Genomic DNA, 25,384 nt, shown 5'->3' on the forward strand with positions numbered 1-25,384 from the left:
AGCTACTAAGTTTAGACTAAATGGTTGCATGAGGAATTTGACAACCAAAATTACAAATCTGTATTCCAGGTAATTTGTGCTTGAAAAATATAAAAAAGATTCACTTAGGCTAGGTTGAAACATATAATGCTTTTAAAATATAATGCTTTGCTATAGAAAAATGTAATTAAATGTGTAAATGGCTTGATTTTTTAAAGATAATGATTATTTTAGCCAATTGTTTACAAAGGTAGGATAATTCAAAATAATTTTATTTCTTTTTTTTTTTTTTTTTTTTTTTACAAAGAGCAAGTACAGGAGCTATTCAAAATCATGTATTCAATCAAAATGAAATGTGACTTGTACCGACTGCTGAAGTTGTCTTGATGTTTCAGAGACTTGAAATCTGTGAAGCGATTTGAATAGGTTACCTTTTATAAAAATAATAGTAGTCTTTAAGTGTAGAATACTGCCTAACTCTGGAAATGTAGGAAAAGTCAGCATTCTTTAGGTTCAAGATATTAATTTTAAATAGCAGCTGAATGCGGCCTCATGGCAAAGCATAAAGACCTCTTTTTTTTTTCCCTTGAAAAGGAATTTCAAAATTGTCCTTTCCCCTCACAGTGTCCTAAAATTTAAAAGGGGAGGGGCATTTTCCTGTATTTCAGCATTCCTTGAAACTCTGCTGAAAGGAGGCTGTCAGGGGTATAAATAGAGTCCTGGGTAAATCCTTGAAGCTTGTCATTCCACAGCAAATCCACATGTTTCTTCGATGGCTGTTAGCAGCTTTTCATATAACTTTTCATAGCTTTCATAGGGCGGAATGTCTATTCGATTGAAGCTGTAAATAAGCAAATCAGATTTTATCCAGGTCTTTTAAAATGCGCAGTCCATCCTACACGTGTGCGCTCCCACAGCCACATCACTCTTCGTGTCACACAGAAAATTACAGGACTAAGGTTCTCTCTCTCTGCAGTAGAGACTGCTACTTTCAGGTGTTCCCACCAATTTCAGAATGATCTTAAATCACTTAAAGACTTGCTTATCATTCCTTTTAAGGTCCATTTAGTAGTAAGAACAATAAATGAAAAGTCACCTGTTTGAAACTAATACCTACGCACATGGAATAAGGGAGGAGCTACAAAAATGACTTACCACGTGTGGGCTTTGGGCAGATTATTCGTGCAGGCATCAATCTGGTGGATGGTGAAGAGTCGTGGGCCTGCAGCACCTGCCGAGGAAGTAAATGTGGGTCAGGTCACCGCAGGTGCAGGTATTAGTCTCTAAAACCTCCACGTAAACCTGGTACATAAACCACAGGGTCTAGGGGTAGAGGAATACTGGTGACGCTACACAAGCTGCCAAAAAAAACAAAAAAAATTTCTTTTCCCAGGAAGAGGATCTTGCTTTGAAAGCTGGACTTGACCTTGGATATGGCTGGATGTCTTAATATGCTAGCATTTCAAATTTGAGAAGAAGTTAAGGGTTCAAATCATTTGCCAACATCCTTCTTCTATAGGAAATTGATATCCCAAAAGCATGAGAAGAAAATAGGCAAATCCAAGATTAAATAGACACACATTCAAAAAGGTGATAGCCTAAATGCAAATTTATATTTCATGACTCAAACTTGGCCAAGAGCAAAAGATTAGCAGTCTACAGAATAAACTGCAGTTAATGTAAGACAGCCCCGACACACATACATAGAAATACAACTTCATTTTACGGGTAAGTCTGATTATGATGAGTTCTCCAAATAGGGACTATCAGCCTGCCTCCAAGTATGCTTTTCCCACAGGCTTTGGACACTGTAGTGTGGGCAATACTGTTGGGTTATGTACCAGCCTTGCTTTGTATATCCTCAGTCATCAGCAGCAGCAACTTTGAAAACAAAGAGCTTCAGAGGTCATTGAAGCAACTACCGCCCAGCGAAGCGTCACAATCATTAGCAGTGTTACCAACTCATCCAAAACTTAAACAGCTATTCCCCAGAAAACAATCCATTAACATGAAACATGACTCTAAATAAGCAGTCAGATGTCATGCAAGAACTAGCGAGCTCTGACCACACAAATGGCTTCCACGACGCGTGCTGCCACTTTCTGTTAAAAAAATAGAAAAATAGAGGGAGCGGCATCCCAAGTGGGCAAATGTTTTGCCAGGTTGAGATGTGAAGATGGAAATGGACAGACCTCCTCTATACGAATGCGCAGCAGAAGTTAAAAGCAAGGTGAGCAGAAAAGGGGAGGAAGCATCACCACATACAGTCTCTGGCATGCAATGCGGCACTCACTACAATCACAGAGAGCCCCAGCAGAAAAGGCTCTTGGGAGGGGAACAAAAGGAAGGAAGGAGAAGAAGGGATCAAGGTGTGAGAGTTACAGATAAGAAACAGAGCGAAAAGAGAATCTGTCTATAAGCACACGGTCATAAACTATATATATGCACCAAGTACTGACCCCTCCCCCCAACTGTCTGAGGACACACAGTCTGTCCCTCTGGCACTGATACCTTGTAAGGCTTTGAAGCCTTGCAAAGGCACTCTTGACGATCCTGTCACGAACTGAAGTAACCGTGCTCGTCGCTCTTCATCGAAAAACTCCACAGCTTTCCAGAACCACTTGACAACATTGCTGTCTGGTGTACAGTGTTTTAACCGGGTGTTTACCTTCCAGTCGTTAACATCTATCTTTCCAAGTCCACAAATAATGAGCTGTTAAAATATTGCACAAATCGTGAGCCAACAGAAACCCAAGTTAAGCCAAAAATTCCTCAAAATAGAACTTCAGATTTGCAGTGTTGGCTTTTATGTGGTGGTTCTTAATAAAGGGTACACATCAGAATCATCTTGGAAGTTTTTCAAATATACACACCAGGTCCCATGCTCAGAGATTTTAATTCTGTACATCTGGGGTGACACTAAGAAGCTGTATTTTAAAAAGCTCCACGGGTGCTCGCTTACTCACTCTCGGGCGCCCTACCCAGAGTCTGAGAACCGCCACTGTGTGGAACATGACAAGATGAGAGCTCTAAATTTGTTTTAATGAACAGAAACTAGACTCCAAGAGTAAATACAATTTATATGTGTCTCCCTTAGGACCTGCATCATATTATTCTAGTTTCAACACTCACTAACTTTGGGGTTCGGAGCCATTCGGTTCACCTCCCTTGGCCAGCAGTTTCTTTCCTCAGTGCTAACAGGTGAGTAACATCTATTTCACTACATCCTGTGAAAGCAACCCGTACCATACAGGAACTCAAGAAATATGTTGAGTAAGTGATGCAACCTGTTTGACAATCTTAAAATTGTATCAAAGTACAAAATATATGTACTGACATACAGCTCTGCTTGGCATCCTGATGCAGGGTCAGTACAGATCAAAATCACCTTGACACCGTTAGGAAGGATAGACAGCAAACCAAGGCAGAAAGGAGGAGAGAGACACACACGCTCCACCCACTGACTCAGCAGTCCTTGAAAGTTGATGCATCTTTTCCATCATCTGGGAAAGAAAGCCTTTCAAACTGTGCTTCCTTTCATCCCAAGGCCTGAAAGGCAGAGGGGCCCACATGCCTAAAGGAAGCAGCCCATTAACACCACTGGGTATTCATGACCCCATCCCAGACAGCTAGCGCCCCCCTTTCCCTGTCAGTTTGTAACTTCTTCACCCTCCCCCATCCCACTGACTATATAAAGCCCTGTCTCTCTTGTTGCCTTTCCCCCCCCACCTCAGCCAAGCCAGTACTCTTCCCTGAGAACCCTGCCTGCATAACAACAGACTCACTGATGTGTAATTCTTTACTGTATTGCGAGAAGAACCGAGTTTCTGGGAGTTTCTCCCATAACAATGCTTAGGGTCCAAAACTAGTTCATCTAACTAGTGTGTTTTTAACAGTCAATTAGGGTAGTGTGTAGTATGTGTAGTAAAACACAATGTAACTTCTCCTACATTTTATAATTCTATTCACCCATTATAACACCAACATGAGTTATATATATTTTTATAAAAAGTTTAATTTCCTTAGCAGCAGCAACTATGTAACAAAACGATAACCCTATTGAATAAAATCCAACAAAGCTTCCATAGTGTTCTGGAAAGACTGCTGAACCACAGCCACAGGGAAGAGGGAAGTGATTTATCCAGATAAGCTTACAGAAGTATGCACGACACAAAAGGTAACTCCTCAATTTTCTTCAGAGGAATGGTAATTTTAAGACCGAATTCCTCATTCATTGTATGAACGAATAAAAATGCATTGTTTATCAACTTTATTGCCATTCCTGTTTTCTTCCTTGTCCTAACTACCTTCTTTTGATCATTTCACTATTGAGTATAGTTCTAATCACAAAAAGGAATGGGGATGGTACTGTCAAACCAATCTTTTAGGCTTGTTTCCTAACAGCTCTGTTAACAGATTTAGTTAGAAAGAACACTGAAGTTAATAAAATCATGTACACTTTGAATATTTATGCTCTCTCTAGCCAGTAGTTGAATTTGGGACCTGCGGCAGAATAAAACTCATTGATTCTTTTCACAAGTAGTTCAGTGGAAATTCAGACGTATCTGTTAAAGGTCTTAATTTAAAATCAGATGAAGGTGCTTTAAGGACCGGCATTAAAAGAAAACGAAAGTTAAATGTTTATTACAGCTACTGTTAATAACGAATGTTTCCAAAGAGACTGAGGATGTTTAGATACAGTTTATCATAAGTGTTTTAATTATTTGCTCTATGACCTTGTTTACCAAATGCTTTCTTGCAAAGCTTAGTGTAAGTTGACTGAGCCGAGGCTTTTATTCCAAATAAATTTCAGTAGAAAACAACATTCGAAGAAGTTACACAATAAGACATGAAATCTGTGGAAAACAAGAAAGAATATGGAAAAATAAAATGTTCACAATCCAAGAGAGACTGTTCACTTGTAGAAATGCCAAAGCAGGAAAGACTTCCTACGAATAAGATTTCTCAGAGTATTGCACCACCAAACTTCAAAAGCTCCAGAAATACAACTTTCCTCTAAAACTAACAGAAAATTTCTAACCTTTCCTTGTTACACTAGATGACGTCATGGCATTAATATACTGACCTCTAACTCCTTCTCATCAAATGTCTTCAGCAGATGCTGTGGAATTACTTCATTAAATCCTTTCTGCAGAGCCAGGAATTGCGCCTCAATGCCTCGTAAAAACCTCCAGTTCACATACAGCCTATAAATATTGGGCAGGGGTTTCATATGATTAAATGTATGCAGATTTGGTAATTACTATGACTACGTCAGCAATGTTAAAAGGCGGTAACCTTCCACTAACAAATGCTGCATCAATAAAGCAACTCTTCAGATCAGAGAAACTCCTAGTGAAGTGGAAGCTGGATGGAGTATAGATGGGACTGAGGTCAAAATCTAGATGAGACGTCTTTCTAACCTTCTAGCATGCGTGCCGATGACCACAGAAAAAGAACCCACTCAACCAAAAATGACTATTTTTTCTGGTTCCACTTGAAAATACAGTTTGAATAAGTTGGGTGTTTTGTTTATATTTTGGGGGTGGTATACAGAGGAAGAGAAGGTAAAGATAACCTTCCTATCCAAAGTGAGAAGAAATAGTAAAAATGGATAGTAACAATTTTTGATTAAATACTGTTTCCTGGAGGCTTTAAAAACCCTGAAAACGTAATATACCAACAAAAAGTACACTGCATCTAATGAGTAGCTTTACTCAGGCTTCTGACTTGTTACTTCAAGGTGAACTGCCTTTTTAAAACTCTACGCAGGAAAACATCTTCATCTCACACATCTCAGAACTATTCATCTTCCAAGCCTGTCAACACACCCTTTTCCAAACTTGGAGAAATAGTTCTCTACTTTAAGAAATAAGTTACTTAACATTATATTCCTTTGGGGACCTCACTTTTGTGTTTGGGTAAGGGACACCAAAACTGCACATCTATAAAAAGGTTTGTCATTTTTCTTTTTTAATCACAAAACTGTACTTGGTAAGGGGTCATCACTATGCCCTACAAACACAACTAAACCTGGAGAGCGGGAGCCAGGGACTGAGCAGCCCACATTGGGTCCATTCTTTTATTTTTTTAATTAGAAATATAACAGATGCTTGTTAGATAAAGAAAAATGAAACCCAAATGTGGAGACAGGGTAAAACCTGAAAGTAGATTCTTCTACCCTCTTTTCCCTCTCTGTCCCTAGGCCTGCTTCCTCCGCTCCCGCATCCTAGACAGACACTTTATTTGGTACCCAGCCTTTCCAGACACCACCCATACTGTCATAAACCAGCACAGACTTTGTCCCTACATAATTCTTCTAAGACTTGCTTTTTAAATCCGACAGCTTATGCAGAGTCTCTCCTTCTTTTAAAAATCCACATTGTATTCTGCTGAGTATATGCATTTAATCATTCTCCTCTAAAAACACTTAGCAGTTTTAAAAAACATTTTTTTACAAGTAATGTTGAATTGAACACCCTTATTCATAATTATTTAATTACATGTGTTTCCACGGCATAGATTCCTAAAGATGGAGCTGCTAGTTAAAAGGCATATACATTTTCATTCTAGTGGTTATTATCAAACTACTTTCCAAAAAAGCTAGATCAATGCTCACTCCCGTCGACAGTCTGTGAGACTGATGGGCCTCATGTGGCAAGTGGGAAAACTGCAGTAAGACTTGGGGAAATAATGTATACAAAAATAGTATAGCATGCATGTTTTTGTGTACATACGGTGAAGTTCAAACTCCTAAATTTGATTACCATAGTTTTATGTTTAGCAGTTACCATAAGCCAAATGATCTACCCCACTACTTTTAAGTTCCTCAATCAACAGGTGATTTTATAAAACCTGGAGAACATTTTCTTATTATCTATCCCTTAAAGTCACAATGTGCTAGTAATTCAGCACAGAAGGGCTTCTGCACAGCCAGCCGTGGGAGCCACGCGGCGCACACCCATGCACCATTTTCCTGGTGTCTGTGCCTTTGCACAGACCCTCCTCCACTGCAAACATGGGTTGGCATGTGACTTGCTTTAACCAAAAGAATACAGCACACAGGTGATGTGGGCCAGTTCTAGGCTTAGGCCTTAAAAATATCTGACTTCTGTGCTCTTGTGCCCTGGGAAACCAGCCACCCCATTCCCTCTACCTTGCTGGGGAGGGAGAGGCCCTGGGGAAGATGACAGGCCTCTGGCGCCACGTGGGGAGGACCAAGGAACCCAGCCAACAGACAGGACTAGGTCCCAGCCAGCCCCCCACCCTCAGAGCCATTCTAGCTGAGTGGTCAGGTATGTGAGTGCCGAGGCCATCTTGGCAACTGCCACCCAGAGGGGAGCTGCGTTCACCCCGTCGTTTATCCAAACTCCTGACCCACAGTATTGTGAGAAATAATAAAAATGATAGTTGTTTTTAAGCTACTAATTCTGCAGAAGCCTATTTTGTAGCAATAAGTAACACTAAATTTTTTTTTGTACTCCTATTCTAGAACAGTCAAACAATTCTCAGATTTGAGAACACAGAATGTTTACCTGACATATTCCTTTTTATTTTCTTCAGTAACAGGAATACTCTTCCCATTTGGTTTAAGTTCATGCTGGATAATTTCCCCATATGCATTATGTTCAACACAGAAGGTATGATCCAAAACACCTGTAATATCATTCTCACTGGAAAGGAAAGAGATGGAAAGATACTTAACTAAAAAAATCTAAAATACAGACCCTACAGATATATTAATTGGTGAGACAATAAAACTAAAAGAGTTTTATGGCATGACAAATAGAAGATCAGATTCCTCTGACTATTCTTATGCTACCATACCTCCCAGTTCTTGGGCAGAAAAGTAAAGAACTTTAACCTTCGTAAACACAGGAAACATTTCACTTTTTGAGTAAGAGAAAGAGCCCTGGCCAAAGTGAGGCTTGCCGTGGGGAAACTTCCATTATGTGTGGCTTTCAGGTAAGAGGCCCTGCTCAAATCTGGGTACCCCAAGCAACCATATATGCCTCAAAATGCCCAGTGAGAAAGCTACTCATGTGCTGACAAAATAAGTACAGCCAATACATCTTCATGAAGTAATGCCCTCCCACAAACAGAACTGGTTCTTGCAGGTACTCTTTTTAAAGTGTGGTTTCAACAATCACCACATCCCCAGGAATTTGCTATTTTAACACACGCCGGACTGAAATCAAACTTGCACCACATCAAGAAAATCATTTATATATAGTATTCTTTAAAATAGAATATATTGTTTTCCTTTTTAAAAGTACTATCATTCACTTTTAGGAATTTGAAATACACAGGAAAGCAGCAGAAAGGAAAAAATCTAATGTGTGGTCCTATCACTCAAATAATAGCTCTTAATATTGAAATATTTTATGTGTTTTTTAAATTTTAAAGAAGTACATCCATTGAAACAGCATCTTTTCTAATAGCTCAGATTCTAATTACAGGAAACAGATACAAGACTCAATACATACAGTATCCACACTAAACTGTTATGAAGATCTGGATCAACTAATTCCATGTCATCCAAAGTAATTGACTTCCCAAGCAACTGTTTGTAAAAAGGCAACGTGAAACCGCCATCGATGTAATGTCCATGAAACACAGCCATTCCCATTATTCGTCCAACAAAGTGGAAATATGATAAGTGTTCCTGAAATTGAAGAGAGTTTATATAAACACTCAAGTTAGACACTATCCAGATTTTTAATAACAAATATTTAAGCAACATTAATCTTTTTATAAGAAGTATTAACTTATATCCTAATTTACAACTATTTAGATAGAATAGACTATCGTACCAAAGCTCAATAATCATTAGGGAGAGCTTCTACTGGGCATGCTCAAAATGCTCTACTCTGTTATAAAATGTTCCACCAGGGTCAAAGCCCCTCTCAAAGAGCACAGTCACTTCGTAAAATTCATCTCCAGAAACGAGGTCCAGACAACAGTCCCACTGCAGCTTCGTTACACCCTTCACAGATCCTGTTCTCTTCCTCTCACATCCTGCTGAGCCCTTCGCAAGCCTGGCTCTGTCATGGAAAAAGGGCTGTCAGTCCTGAGTCTCCCTATTTCCCTGACCTAATCAGAAACTGAAGTGCAAAACACCTCAGAGTTAAGGGCACAGATTTCATGTCTAACTTGGACTAGAGTCCCGATTCTGCCAGTTAATAGCTATGCACACTTGGGCAACTCACTTAACCCCTATAGGACTCATTTTCCACATCTGGAAAAATACGGGTAACGATGGTATCTAAAAAAGGATCTCTGTGAGGAGTAAAATGAGATGATGAAGCCCATGGCACTGGACCTGGCATCAGGTGAAAGCTCAACAAATGTGAACTGTCACGACCGCAGAGGCAGGAATGGGCTCCTCAAGCAGATCTTTGCCTAAAAATTTTCCCTGATGAATGACTCCCTGCAATGACTCTAACATTCCTACCATGTCTGGATACATCTGATCTTTCCTGATAAATTGTTTTATTAGTTAGGCATTTGTATTTTAAACTTCTTTTACTTCTCTATTTAATAAGTAATCTATAAACCTCCCTCTTACCTTAAACACAGCTTTTGTTTCTTTGTAAAAAGTAATACATGTTTACTACAAATATTTAGAAAATAAAGAGCAAAAAAAAAAAAAAACCACCCATAATCTAATACCCAGAGATAACTAACGTCAGTATTATAGTGTAGATGGAGCCTTTCAATGTTTACACACATACATATTTACCAAAACTGTATCATATTATTTTTATAACCTTCTTTTCACATAATACATCACAAATACCATCCTGACATGTCATTAACTATTATCCCACAATGTCATTTTAGTGGCTATATAATATGCCCTTCTATAGAAAGACAGTAGAAATAACATAAAAACAACAAATTAGTAGCAGCACTAATTTTTGGTGAGTGCCTTATAATATATAATAGGGTTGTTAATGTATAGCACTATGCTAAATACTTAATGTGCAAGGGCCCACTGAATTGTCACAACCCTTCTCTAAGGTACAAACTATATTTATTATTATCAACAATAAAATTGAGGCTCAAGCCAATGAATTTGCCCAAAGTCACAAAGCTATTAAGAAATGGGAACAGTATATGATGTCATGCCTAATTTCAGAATCTATCTGTAATCATTGTCATTCTGCTTGTCATAATTTAATCAGTCCCCTGCTTATGGGCAATGATGCTGTTTCCAACTGGGGCTACTATACACAATAATGCAGTAAACATTCCTGTGTCCACATGGTTGAATATATCCACAGTTATTTACTTGAGAGTATTTTCTAAAAGAGGAACTGCTAGGTTCAAGTCTGTGACTAGGACAAGGAGAGTAATCCCACTTCATAAACTACATTGATATTTAAATATGCAAAGTATTGTAGGTCATAAGCTAATTTGTGTAATCAGGATCAGCAATCATACCGGGTTAACTGCAGAATCAGGATTGATCTGCAATGTATAGATATCATCTCTTGAATACTGGAAAAGGCCATAGTATGGATTCAGCATTTCATGTGACAAGAGATATAACCACTCCCTAGAAAACAAGATATGACAAAGGGATTTTTGTAATGATTATGTTTTTATTAAAATGCTATTAATCATTTTAGCAAAAAAATTTTAAATAAAACAATAATTAGTTACATAGGATAACACTGGAAAAATCTACCATGCTCAAAAAGCAAATGAAAACTCTTGTTCTGTTATTATGCAGTCAATTCTCACTCATCTGGGGCAATTTTATAGCACATCGGCAGCAGAGAGTATAAAGGTATTACCCAGAAGTAACAACTACTCATTACATGATGCATCCCAGTGGTCTTCTCCTTTTAATTGCTATATAAATTTGTAATCCACAGTAAATATAAAATAAAGGGAAGGATATCATTCAAAATATCCAAGTGATCTACATTATTCTAGTCTGCTCCTATCATGGAAGATTTGTGCTAGTTAACACAGATACACATCATGCAGCATTAGTCTCACTTTTGGACGGTGTGTTTTGTTGTTGGTGTTGTCTTAGTAAGAAAATGTCATTATCCATTTTATCATCTTTTTTGTGTAAACCGTAAAACATACCATGATAAAAGTATAAGTGGTCACTTGAAACCGAGAAGTGATACAGAACATACCAAAAAATACATGCTTGCCCTAGCCTATATTTTTTGGTGTATTCTGTACCACTTCTCAGTTTTACGTGTAGATCAATATTTATGAAACCTTGTAATAAACAGGATTATCACCTTAAATTTATTAAATCCTTCATATTTTTTGAAGTATGAAAGATAACTTATTCATAACTAAAATATGAGGGGGGACCCCAAAAAACAGAATTTATTTATTAAAAATATTGGATATTTATTCTTACATGTTTAAACTTCAATCACCTTCAAGGTACTCTCCATTTGATGCAATACCCCTATTGTGACCTTTTTCCACTGCTCAAAGCAGTTTTTGAACTTGTCAATTTTGATGTTAGTGCTTCTGCCATTTTTTTGTTTCACCTCTTTCACATTGGCCTTTGAAGACTTTTTTCATCCGGGGAAACAAACAAAAAAAAGTTCTCTCAGGGTGAGATCGGGTAAATAGGGAGGGTGAGGCACAGAGGTCATGCCGTTTTTGGTCAAAAACTGCTGAACACCCAGCATGGTGTGGGCAGGTGCGCTCATAAATCACCCATCCTGAAATAAGCAAACGCACTGAAAGAGTCTTCAAAAACATTCACTGAGGCCAAACACAGTCTCTCACAACATTGCCAGCTGGTCCACTGATACAGATGGGTTCCTAACACTCACCCAGCAGGGGAAGCCTGTACTGCAAGGGACTCGCCCCCCAGCTGTATAAGATAATACCAGTTGTTTTTTGTTTTTGTTTTTTTTTGGTCCCCCTCATACAATCACTAGCTTAGGACTTAAAGAGATGTAGTTCTAGTTTCAATTCTTGTCATTCCTCAGCTAGGAAAGGTATTTAAATGATATGTTGTTATTATAGATTAAATATATCAAACAATATATTTTTAGGAAATATAATGACATACTTTTAATAAGAAGTTAAAGAAATATGTTTTTAAATTCTATAATGTGATGAATTCTAGCTCAAAAATCACTACCATTTTATACTTGAAATAATTCTAGAGATTAAAAACAAGTCTCCACATAAGTAATTTTCCCAATACATATAACACTCATCTGACATGTCTTACATGCTTTTTATACATGGATATGTTCTTTTTTTAAAAGAAAATCCAAATTTTTGTTTTGTTTCACCATTTAGAACACACATGAAAGAAGGATCAAACTGCTTTTGAGTTCTACTACAGAGACAGGACCAGAAAAAACAGTTCACTGCCACTCCCTGTTAATCTGTCTGCCCAAACCCTGACAGCAGTGAGGTTAAGAAATAATCGACTGCCCTGACCAATGTGGCTCAGCTGGTCAGGCATCATCCCGCAAAGCGAAAGGTTGCATGTTCAATACCAGTCAGGGCACATGCCTGGGCTGCGGGTCTGACCCTGGTTGGGGGGTGTACAAGAGAGGCAACCGATCAATGCTTCTATTTCACATCGATGTTTCTCTCCCTTTCTTTTCTCCCTCCCTTCCTCGTTCTCTAAAAATAAATAAAATCTTTTTTTATAAAAAAGAAATAACAAAAGAACTACTTATTTGGCTTATCCATAGAAGCATTTAGATTCCATGAGCAGATAATTAACAAGTTTTCTTAATAAGCATTCAAAATCGAGTTATAAATATATAATAAGAATTCCATAGAAAGTACTAAGTATGACGTATAAGCAATCAATTCTAAAAATCCAAACTAAAGAAAACTATCCATCTGCAGGTAAAAAGGTTGCAGAATGAAAATAAGTCTATAGATGAAAACAAGTAATGTTAAGTAACAATTATGGCACTCAGTGGAAATAAAATTTAATTAAGGCTGGATTTAGATTGCAGAAGTGGATTATCATGATGGTCCTTAGAATGTTTCAATACAGAGCTATAATGTTTCTGCTACAGTTACATAAAGTGAATTTTCACACCTGGAAAAGAAGTAGTTTATGAATAGAACATAAGAACCGTTGATGATACCCACACACAAATTCCTTTAACAAGGTTAAAAAGCATGGCAATGGAAGCAAAGGGGAACAGCATTCAGTTTAGACTACATCATTGAAGTCTCAAGACTGTGCCTGACAATATATTGCAGAGAGAATAACGTGTAGTGAAGAAGAGTGATGAAGGAAATATCAGGTCTGCAGGTCTACCAAGAGTCCATGCAGGACTGCAGCTAGTTTTCAGAGAAAGTCTCATTGGGCTGCAAAATCCATTAGGGAGTTCTCCAATGTTCTTCCGGTAGCATAGTATCCTAACCTTGTTACAAATATATCGATTAGAATATCCTCCTATTGCAAATATTCCAAAATATTATACTAGAAAAAAATATCAATGAGAAGGTTCCACCACAGGGAATATCCTAAATTTGTAAACATAAGAAGCCATATGTTATTTCCTGATGAACAGGTCTTTACCTGGCAACCCCTCCGTAGTCAAGACCTTCTTCTCCACGAAACTTTATCATTAATCGCTTCCAGAGATCTTTTGGTCTCATTTTCATGACCTGTCGATATGACTCCTGAAAAAAAAAGGTTAATATACTGTAATTACTAGGTGCTTTTAACCTATTATTTAAACTCTCCCTCCCATTCCACCTACAGAACATGTTTATTTAAATAAGGTGAACTTCAACAATCAAATCAATGAACATACTCCAAGTCTTTAAAATCTCTTGGAGCGTCTAAAAACAAAATGAATATCGCTTAATACTACTGAAACCAATTCACTTGATAAATAACATGTTAAAAACCGAAGTGCAAATTTCCATATTTGAATTTTTTCTTTGAGAGAGAAGGAGAAAAGGAGGGAGGGAGGAGAAAAAGAGGTGGGGAAAGGAGAGAGAAAGAGAGAGAAAGACATCAATTTGTTGTTCCACTTATTTATGCACTCATTGGTTGCTTCTTACATGTGCCCCAACCGTAGACTGAACCCACAACCTTGACGCCTCAGAACAGTACTATAGGCAACTGAGCCAGGGCAGCAAAACTCCATGTTTAAGTTCTATGAACCAGAGCTTCTATGAATTTAATAGAAGTACCAAAATTTTTAAAGATGGCTGACCTAATTCTAGGTCATCAGCATCAGTAGAAAATAAATGTAAGAAAAAAATTTCCAAAAGAGCATAAGTAATCATTAGTGTTCTCTTTATTAAATTGACAATGTTATATTATTTTAAAATACAAATGGCTGACTACAAACAAGGCCAGAACTTTTCTGAGAGAAAAAAGTTCATCCTTTGGGAAAATACTAATCAAGTCCCCACACATCCTATCCTGCCCAGGAATCCATCAGTGAGTGAGAAACCTCTGACTTGGAACTCCGCCACCAAACATGTAGGAACTCTGAAGTTGATATTAGGGCTATAGAATCCAAAGATAAAAGAATATACTAGAAAGGAAGATTTTCAATAAAATAAGGAAGTAATCCAATAATAATTAAACAAAATGATTTTCTGACTTAAGTGTCCTTTACCTTTTGGAAGAATTGGAAAGTAAGGGGTGGATAATACTTGTGGTCTTTTAAAACTCATTAACATTAAATATCTGCAATGCAGAGACCAACCTGAACCAACTGGACCACCAAACACTCTCCATCTCATTTAAATGTTTATCTTATATATTAAATCTCTCCAATAGTCCCCACAACTAAAAAAGAAATTAATGAAAACTCTCCCATTCTAAAGAGTCCCAAAAAGTATTCTTGGAAAACAGAGAGCAACACACTGAAATTTAATTTTTCTCTATTTTGAAATAAGACTTGTAAACTTACCTCAAAAATCTCTTCCCTGGAAACCTCAATGCGGCAATGGCCAGCCTGAGGCTGCTGCTGGGAAAGCTCTTGCCGCAAAATTTTCAGCTTCTGAACCAGGTCTCGCTTGTACCGTGGGACTGTCAGGCACTCTGTGTCATCAGGGCATAAGGATACCACTTGCTGTTGCTGCTGGTCTTTCAACTGGTTCTGCCGACTAGAAGTAAACAAAAATACTTTTAAAATATTTAAATGGAAAAGATTACCATTATACATTTAAAATAGCATTATACTATAAAACAAGTCTAGCGATATCATTTCCATGCCTTATTGCATTCTTGACTTGTCCTTTTTGACAATGGTAAACTGACTCCAAAGTTTATTTCTCAGAAGCCATATGAATTTACGGAATTGGACAATGGAGTTTCATCCACAAAGCTTTATATAGCTATGAGAACAAATTTCTTAGATACCATTTGCATCTTTCTTCTGCATAGCTTACTGCCGCCCATTTTAAAATTCTGGCCTATGCCAAGCTCTGTGCCTGTTATCTCGAGTCTGTCCCTCTGGAAGAGACAAACAGTTTGAACTGGCAGTCTGGCAGGGGACCTTCTCCTATACACGCTAATCTAGACCACAGGAATGTGGGATGTCACATGACATGACTGGCACCAAGAATGAGCACTTTATAAACAAGTCTAAATTATGCTTAGTAGAGAGACTACTTTTCTTCAATTGTGGTAAAATATATATAACATAAAATTTACCATTTTACCATTTTTAAGTATACAGTCAGTGGAAATACTTTCACATTGTTGTGCTAAAGTGGCTTCTAATTGCACATATGATTGACCTCAAATACATAAATATAATCTCCCAGATATAGCAGAAATATAGTAATTTTTATTTTTTTTTATTTTTTTATTTTTTATTTTTAGAGACAGGAAGGGAGAGAGAGAAACATCAATCTGTGGTTGCATCTTGTGAGCCCCCTACTAGAGACCTGGTCTGCAACCTAGGCATTTTCCCTACACTGGGAATCGAACCGGTGACCCTTTGGTTTGCAAGCTGGTACTCAATCCACTGAGCCACACCAGCTAGGGTAGAAATACAATAATTTTTAAAAAAACAAGTTACCCAGAGATATTTTGATTCTCTTAGCAAAAATATTATAAATTGCATCTAAGAATTTTTTTAAGAACCTTATGCTATTATGAACTAGTTAATTTCAGTAGGTTGTCAAGGAATTACAAGTCAGACAATTTGCTGTTGATGTCTATAGAGACACTGAGTGATTTAGTTGGAGTTTAATTTTGCACACAATGGACAAGAACACAATCTTCTAACCTAAAAGTAAAGGGCAATGATAGCTATGATAAAATAAACAAAAATGGCTTTCAGATCTCTGACAAATCAACCAAACTTATTTTACATAGAGTGGTTCTTATGTACTAGACCCAATTCTATACCTAAAACATAACTATCAAAAGAAAATGCATCTTTGATGAAAATTACAAATCACTATTTAGTATTCTCACAGACATTATAATAAAGGTGCTTTTTATACACATACACACAAAATCAAAATAGAATATATTTAAAAAATACTCCCTAAACAACTGTATTCATCCTATGCTAAATAAAAAAATGAGCCTGAGCATATCTTACACCAGATACAAAAATTTAAGTCAAAATGAATCAGAGACCTCTATGTGAAACCTAAAGCCACAACTCCTGAAACACAGAAGTAAACTGCTATGACTCACGTCAGGCAAAGGTTTCGTAGCTATGACACCAAAATAATAATCCAATGAAAGAAATGGATAACTGAATGAAAACTTTTCTTTGAAAGACAGCTCTTCAAAAGACACTGTTAAGAAAATAAAAAGGCAAGTCACAGACTAAGAGAAAATCTTTCTAAAGCATATACCTGATAGAGGATTGCACTGCAAATATGTAAGGAAAGCTCTCAAAACTCCAAAGTTTTTTAAAAAATCAACTTTTTCTAAAAGGAGGCAAAAAATTTCGCCAAAAATAAACAGATGGCAAAAAGCACAGAAAAATGTGTTCAACATCATCAGATGTAAGAGAAATGTGAATTTAAACTATAATGAGAGAAAGTACTATACACTTATTAGAATGTCTCAATAAGATATTAAGTGTTAGCAAGGGAATGCAGCAACTACAATGCTCATAGACTGCTGGCAGTTCTGTCCTTTGTAATAAACTGATAATAATAAAGGATTTCCCTGGCTCAGAGAGCCATGCTAGCAAATTATTGAACCCAAGGAGGGGGTCATGGGAACTCCCCAACTTATCACCAACTGGTAAGAACTGGGACTTAGAGCTGGCATCTGAAGTAGAAGCAGTTTTGAGGAACTGAGCCCTTAACATGTGGGGTCTGACAACTAACTGCAGATATTGTCATAACTGAATTCAATTGTTGTGCATCCTGTTGGTGTCTGGAGACTTGGAGAACTGACAGGTATGACACATGTGGTATCATAAGTTCCTTGGGTAAAAACAGATCACAGAAGGCCATGTGAAAACAAAGACTGGGATGATATGTCTACAAGTTAAGGAACAACAAAATTTCCAGAAACTACCAAAAGCTAGGTGGGAGGCAAGGAAGAGCTTCGCCTTCCGAGCTTCCCAAAGGAACCAAGCCTTGCTGACAACTTGAGTCTGAACTTCTGGCCTCCAGAGTTGTGAGAGAATGAATTTCTACTGTGGCATTTTACGGCTGCCCCAGGAAGCGAATCCAGGTGGAAGCCCCACCGGAAGGGATGGGAGGGGGAATCACAGAGCAGCACGAGGTAACTTTTGGGATGATGGGTATGTTCACTGTCTTCACTGTGGTGATGGTTTTGTGGGTGTGTAATATGTCAAAACTTAAATTGTACATTTTAAATATGCACAGTTTATTGTATGTCAATCGTATTTCAATAAAGCTGATTAAAAAAATCAGGGTGCATCGAGCGCATTCACAAAGACTTGCATGAAAGACTATGTCCTGCAAATGGGAAAGAAGACAAAGCTAAAAAACAAAACTAATAACAAAAACCAACTCAGCTATCGTGGAGCTATTTCTGATGCACTCCACAGAGATAAATAACCACCCACCCCACAAAGCAGCCTGTCCCCTCAGGTGTGCCAGAGTGCATCTCTGACACACACCCTTCTCCTAACATTTCAGGACAGCTTGCTACTTAAGCATAGTGGGATTAAAATACTCATACTGATACATCAAGGTAAAAGTTGTCATACTAATATAAAATTTTGTTCAACAGAAGTAATTTATATTTGCAGACAGTCTATCACATTTATTACAAGCAGCAGCATCAGTCTTCCCTTGTTCAGACTTGCATTTTCACATGTATTGTTTCAAAAACTCACTTTAAAACTAAATGCAAGTTAGCAGAGAGCCGAGGATCTGTAAATTGTGTTGTTCTGTTGTTATGGTCAACAAAATAAACTCTGCCTGTTGCCGTATTACGGATCTCCCATCCAGGAGGCAAAGGACCAAGCTCTTCACAATTGATGTTGCTAAGATCCCTGCAAAAACAAATATAAAATAAAAAATACCTCATTGCTGGGCCTGCTGAGCCAAGCAAGTGTAAATGACACAGAACAATCCCATGAAGTCTGAGAAAATGTATTGTTTCAGAAACTTGAGATGTTCAGCTGGAATCTTTAATTCCCAATGGTTTAACAAACTTGCATATTCAAAACCCAATCCATAAATGGCTTAGAAAGTTTGTTCCTGGGCTTTAATGTGACACAGATTTCAAATTAATATAAAAGCAATCACAGCACTTGCCAGTATAAACTGTACTTCAATACTTATCTGACAAAATATTGTTTTACAAATGTCAGTGGTGTAAGGAATCAAACATTTTCTAAAATTTCCCTTCAATTCTTTCTATCATTACTACACCGTAAAACTTGTGTAAATAAATGTTCATTTTCCTATTAATTTTAAACTCTCCAACAAAGCAAAACTAGAAATATTAAAATTACAGTCTTAAAAATAATCACAATATACATTTTAAAGCATAACTTCTCCATTTTGAATTTTGAAAACTATAAAGCTAGTGAATGAAGAACCTGTTAAAGACATGTAAGAAAGAATACTCTAAGTCTTACTGTTACGATAAAAAAAGCTAAAAGACTTTTAATGGACCAAAGACCATTGTTACTGTATCACACATTCTCTTTTTTTTACATTTTGTTTACTTATTTTTAGAGAGAGGAGAAGGGAGAGAGAAAGAGAGGGAGAGAAACATCCATCGGTGGCCCCTCACACACACCCTGACCGGGGTCCTGGCCCACAACGCAGGTATGTGTCCTGACAGGGAACCGAACTAGTGACCCTTAGGTTTGCAGGGTGGCGCTCAGTCCACTGAGCCACACCAGCCAGGGCTGTATCACACATTTTTAAAATACCATTATATACAGACAAAGATTTACAAGACCTTAAAGAATGAAATAAAAGCAGCATGTCTAATGTAAACTTAAACAGATAATTATAATGACAAATCTTATTAAAATCATGTTTTAAAAGTTAAACCAGAAAAAAAAATTGCCTGAAATCATCTCTTCTTGGTCATAATGAAACATAGTGATGGGCACAGATAGTTATCCATAGATTTTCTGAAACAGTAATCTGGCTTCTGCTTATAGGTGCTCCAAGAGACCCTTCTGCTGGGGAACGACTAAAGCTTGAAAAGAACACACTATTTGAGACACTGTTAGTCTCAAAACAGTCACGGGAAAAGTTCTAAAAATCCTTCCCTACTCCTAAGTGGCAAACAGGCAGATGGGTAGGACTGCTGGTAGGTAGCTGTTAAATGGGAAACAGTCTCAGGCCAGCAGTAAGGTTGGAAAAGGAAATCTGAAACTTTCCCCCTAAGCTGAGAACTAAAAGGAAGGATGAAATGATTCCAGGAAAACTTCCTAAATTCCTAATTCAGGTCCACAGAACTCAAACCAATTAAGATCAAACAAACTCACAAAGATCACCAACACTTCAGAAAGGAAAGTCCCAATAACTGAGAGTCAGTGGAAACAATAAACCACAGAATTCGATTCCCAAGTACTGTCAGAGATCAGAGAGAACAGCAATGACATACAACGTTAAAAAAACAAAAAGAACAATTACAAAAGCACACAATCAGTGAGAGATTAAGCATGAACACAGATTTTTAAAGTGGAACTTTTAGAAATGAAAAGCAAATATCAAAATTAAAGAATGAATAATTCGTTTGATATAAGGCAGAATTTAATTTTGTATCATTTTATTTAGAACTTTATAAATCTAGTCATACATGGGAAAGCTCTGAAGAACTGATTAAAAGAGCAGAAAACTGGAAATAATCTTTATTTCCACTTGGAAAATGACTGAAGAAAAATGGAATGTTACACAACCATAAAAAGTAATACAGATCTGTATTTCAAGACTACACTGTAAGTATGCAATGGCATTAATCACTGTTTTAAAGAGATATGTAAAACTTGATGAAATGGGACTTTTCAGATAAATCTAAGTTTACTGGAATCTTTAAATAAAGTATCTGAGTTACACCATTTTATAAATGCCTTTGAATAGTGATGATATTTTAACAGAATCTAAATACTTATAGCCTGCTTTGATAAAAGAGCCTCCATACAAATGGCATGTTTACTAAAGGATCTTCCAAAAACAAAAGATATGATGATATAAAGATATGATTTTTAAGATAACTTGGAGCATAGAGACTAAAGAAAAAATGTCCATAGCATAATTTCATAAAGTAATTATTCAATACTTAACATGAAATATTCTTAAACCTTTACAGAAACCACATACTCACTAATGAAAAACTGACGTTTCCTTAGGAATAAGAACATACTACCAACAGTGTTGCCAAAATCTCTCTATTTCATCTTCTGATGCTGGCTTACATACTATTCTTTCAACAGACAACTCAAGCTCTACTTTAGCTATTATAAAACATTTAATTGTTTAAAAATCACTTGGTTCTATATATTTCCTTCTAATGATTTTAAATTATTTTATCAAAATCTTATCATTGACCTCCAGTTGGATAAACACAATCCATAACACTTTTCTTCATAATTTACATAAGTCATGTTGCTAAAAGTTAAGCTCATGGATTTTTTTCAGTGAGCTTATTAACAAAAATTTCCCCCCCACTACCATTTTTAAACTAACAGCTTATATTACCAAGACACAGAAATGACAACCTTGATACAATAATTAGTGACAGCACATTTCTTTGGTTGCTGCCCTTAAAAGAATCTAATTAAGCTCTATGACAAAGTAAAATAGTTTCATTATTATAGTTTCATTTATAAATAAAGAGAAGGTATCAAAACAATCCAAGATCAGCTAGTCACATCTGGTTTTGATGCAAATACATGAATCTTGACAAGTAGAACTTTGAGTATAAGCTTTAGGCCAAAAAAAAAAAAAATCTCAGGTAAATGCACTCAACAATGCCTGTAGTTCAAACACACAAAATTTGGCATTTAATAGAAATTTAATTTAACTTAATTACGTTATTTCCTTTCTACATTAAAATGAAATTTTACTAAGGAACACATAAAAGAACACTGAGTACATTTATGTAAGGTTAAAATAAACCATTTTTTAAAAGTCTAACCAGAAATAAAAATATCAACTTTCTGTCCTTTTAAAAAAAGTTATGTATGTTTTTTGTAAGATTTTGTATGTTTTATTCCCCAGGTCTATTTTCAGACTCCCAAGACCCATGCTTTTGCCCAGGTTTTTGTAAAGGAGAGAGTGGAAAGGGGCTGAGAACCGGTTGCGGGAGGGCCCTGTGGGAGGGCGGCAGAGAGGCAGGTTAGGGGTTTACCCTAAACATCACACTGACGTGAGTATCAGAAAGAACCAAATATTTAAATAAACTATTTTAAGGACCTGAAAATTAAATAATCAAAGAAATCCTAGGTAAAATGGATGGATATTCAACAGCATGAAGAGTATTTAGAACATGTTCTTACCTAGGCACTCTGGGGTCATGCCATGTGCTCACACCAGTCTGAGTGTGTAAGAAATACACCTGACCTTGTTGTGTTGTCCTCTGTTCTGTAAAATTAAGAAACACTAATAATAAAAACATATTCAAAGTGTCCAAACCAAAGACAGCTATAGACATGAGAACGTTAATTAGTAAATTACCCAAATTACCAGTCTGAATTATTACAAAAATTCTGCTTTACAAATCATGTGTTCTGAACTCAGAATACATTTTCTCCTGGAAACAATCTTATCAATAATGATGAGGGGTCACAGGCCAGCTAATTTAAAGCCAACTCTACTTATAATGTGGCTCAATTACTAAATACATTGCAATGCAAAATAGAAAACAAGTTTGTGACAGTGCCAATAATTCAACAAAACAAATGTGAAGAAATGATCTTTTGTCTTAAATGTGGACCCCTAAGGGAAACAAAAGAAGGCTCAGAGAAAGAGGCCAGCCAGCTGGGAAGATTCTGAGGTACTTGCAGACTTTCAAAGCGCTTGCTAGACAGTAATTTTTTTTTTATTATGACTAATTTTATACCAAAACTTGTTGGGGATGGGGAGCAGTTTCTTGAGAGAGGTGTACTCTCAAGACTGCATTTTCACTTAAACAGAAGCAAAAATGATGGAATGCAGAGAGACACTCTATAGTCAAAAACAGGCAAAGACAGAAAAATGACCAACTTAGAAAGAGAAGGACAAAGCACAGTATGCACAAGGGGGAGAAAGTCAAAGCCCTAGGGAAGAGCGTGAGGCAGCCGGGGCAGAGGGGAGGGAATCTGTGAAAGGGTCCCTTCACTGGTGGTTTTTCTTCTTTATTTACTCATGTTTTTGAGCAACAGACTATTTTCCTGTAAACAAAATCTAATGAAAAATTCCAACATGTAAAATGATAATACTATTGCTAATATTTATTAGTATAAATTTGTTTATAAGCCTATAATTAAGTCAATGAATTTAAACTTTTTAAAATTATAAAAATAAAATGTTTAAAATTGATTATAGCTAAGAGCTGCAATAATTTCAGCCTCGGTACCCACTTTACTCCTATGTTTTGGTTGGATTAAAAAAATTTTCAATCCATATCATACAAATATTATAAAAGTATAACCACCCCACTCCAAACAGCTTGCCTTATAATCTCAATTAAATAGAAATGGCAGGAAACACTTTATTCTGAGGTATGAATATTAATGATAGCAGCTAAAATTTACTAAGTTGCCTTCTATGCCAGACACTGTGTCAGACATTTCACATGAAATTACCATTTCTTTCTTGCAACAAACCTGCATGGTTGGCACTATTATTTTCTCCTTTTTATAGAGGATAATTTACAGAGAGGTTAAATAATGTGCCCGCTATCACACAACTCACATGGCAAAGCCAGGGTGTAAACCCAGATCTGCCCGTTTCCCAAGCCCAAGCTATGCTCTAAGTTCACCCATGCAGCACAGAACAATCCATGGGCAAATTGGGTTTTTTAAATTAAGAGTTAAAATACATTTAAAAATGCAGTTAAAATCATGCATTTGCAGAACAGTTTTAAAAATATTCTACAGTAAAAATAAGTTAGGTCAGGAGATTCCCAATGTTGGTCATTAGGTGTCACCAGCAGCCCAGGATAGTTTACAGGCGAGCTGTTGAGACAGGATGTAACTGGTTAACATTTACTAAGAAAGAAGAGGAGAAGGAGTTCATACTATCTACTAGAGTTCACAAGTTGTGATTAATTTATCAAGTTCTGTATTCAACTGGAAGATTCATATCATCTTCCACATGAAATTGTACAATTTAGGAAATCATATCATTTTATACAAACAGAAATGACTAAGTCATTTACAACAATAACCCAATTACTCAGATAACCCAAAATTATAGATAATACAAATATATAAATGCCATCAGAAATACGCTTTTCAAGTTATTTCTAAATATGTACGCCTAAGAAATTACATTTCAGGTCTGACTTCAGATTACCATTATCAATAACAATACCATCTTACCTTTATACAGGGCCTATTTACAAAGAAGTCTCATATTGTTTCATATGCTCCTCATAATACTTTTGTGATAAAGAGAGGTATCATTCATCTTATTTCATTATAAAAAAGCAAAAAGGCTGAGGTTAAATGACTAGCCCAAGGTCAAACTGTTGTTCAGGTAGTCTTCTACCACTTGAAAGACTTTTCAAAGTTGGGAGGTTTTACATTTACTTTTATTTTCATGCAGAATTCCTAAACCCAGATTAATAACTTCTTTAAAAGTTGATTTTCCGGCTTTCTTAGCAAGCTGAAATCAGTAAACCATACTTTATTTTTTCTCTGCTAGTTGTCATACCATAGCCTTCTGGTAGGTCTGGAGGAGTATGTAAATGTGTCCTGCTCATGTAATTTCTATGTCGTTGTGACCTGACTCTCCTCTCTGCCAGTCTGGGATCTGATGACTGTCCACATGTTGCACCATTCGTTCCACTAATTGGAGTGTTCTCATCAACAAAGCAGCTAAGAGGTCTGCCAGGACTAGAATATTCAGATGCCGGTCTGTGGAAAGTAACAGGGAAAAAAAGTTACTCAATTCAGTGGAGCTCTCTGAATGTACTGCTCCACAACACACGTACAGCAGTAACAATCACTTATAGGAAAATGGAATGATTCATAAAAACATGATTTCAAAAACTCTGAATAAAAGCCCGAAGCCTCTACACACCAATGAAATGCAAGTGATAAGCAGAATGTCAATTATATCTTTCAATCAGTTCATGTTGATTTTAATTACATTTTATATGAAATCCACATATATTTGTAGATGTGAGTACTAGTTCACAAAGCACTACCTGACTTAGCTACAACCTCCCTCTCATACCTGATTCGCACCGTTCTCCCATGCTGCTTCTCCCTGTTCTTGAACCTGCAAAGTCATCTGCTTTAATGTTGGACGGTAGCTCTTCCTTCCACCCAAAATGCTTTTTTCTCCCATTCTTCCTAGGCCAACCTCCTTTTCTTTTCTTTTCTTTTTTTGTGTCATTCAAATCACAGCTTTAATTTAAATGTGGCCTCTAAGAGATCCTTCCTGACATTTGAATCTAAAATAGTCACACAAGCATTTGATAATATATCACCCTAATTCCCCAGCATAGCAGTTATTTCTGATATTTTTCTTATTTGCATCCTTGTCTTTGCCTGTCTTCCGACACTAGAATACTTGCTGAGAGATGAGAGTGCCTAACTTGTTTCCTGCCACACATATTCCCCACACCCAGAATAGTGGTTGGCACATATATATAAGAATAGCTCAATAAATATTTATTGAATGAATAAAGGAAAGAAGATAGTCTGTCTCTTCAAAGAGCTCCCAGGCTATCGTAGGTCATTCAAAATAAGAGGATAATCAAAAGTTAACTTTTAAACTAACATTTACAACACAATCAGCTTTATAAATGTGGAAATTAAAGTCAATTTTATCAGTTAAATAAATT

General features: G+C 36.7%; 1 protein-coding gene across 1 annotated transcript in view; it reads right to left on the reverse strand.

The window, feature by feature from the left end:
- Positions 1-303: 303 nt before the first annotated feature.
- Positions 304-25,384, reverse strand: part of SMURF2 (SMAD specific E3 ubiquitin protein ligase 2) — a 95,590-nt gene continuing 70,509 nt past the window's right edge. Inside the window, exons 8-19 of the mRNA XM_054573039.1 lie at positions 24,247-24,449; positions 21,888-21,972; positions 18,258-18,416; positions 14,883-15,078; positions 13,529-13,632; positions 10,426-10,540; positions 8,466-8,644; positions 7,515-7,652; positions 5,066-5,186; positions 2,491-2,692; positions 1,135-1,210; positions 304-820 (exon numbers count right to left, since the gene is read on the reverse strand). Of these exons, the coding sequence (XP_054429014.1) occupies positions 721-820; positions 1,135-1,210; positions 2,491-2,692; positions 5,066-5,186; positions 7,515-7,652; positions 8,466-8,644; positions 10,426-10,540; positions 13,529-13,632; positions 14,883-15,078; positions 18,258-18,416; positions 21,888-21,972; positions 24,247-24,449 (1,678 nt within the window). The 3' untranslated portion in view covers positions 304-720. The remainder of the gene's footprint in view (positions 821-1,134; positions 1,211-2,490; positions 2,693-5,065; positions 5,187-7,514; positions 7,653-8,465; positions 8,645-10,425; positions 10,541-13,528; positions 13,633-14,882; positions 15,079-18,257; positions 18,417-21,887; positions 21,973-24,246; positions 24,450-25,384) is intronic.

This window comes from Pteronotus mesoamericanus, unplaced genomic scaffold, assembly GCF_021234165.1.
Source record: "Pteronotus mesoamericanus isolate MK-2021 breed Mesoamerican mustached bat unplaced genomic scaffold, CSHL_Meso_final contig_246, whole genome shotgun sequence".
Taxonomy (NCBI): Eukaryota; Metazoa; Chordata; class Mammalia; order Chiroptera; family Mormoopidae; genus Pteronotus; species Pteronotus mesoamericanus.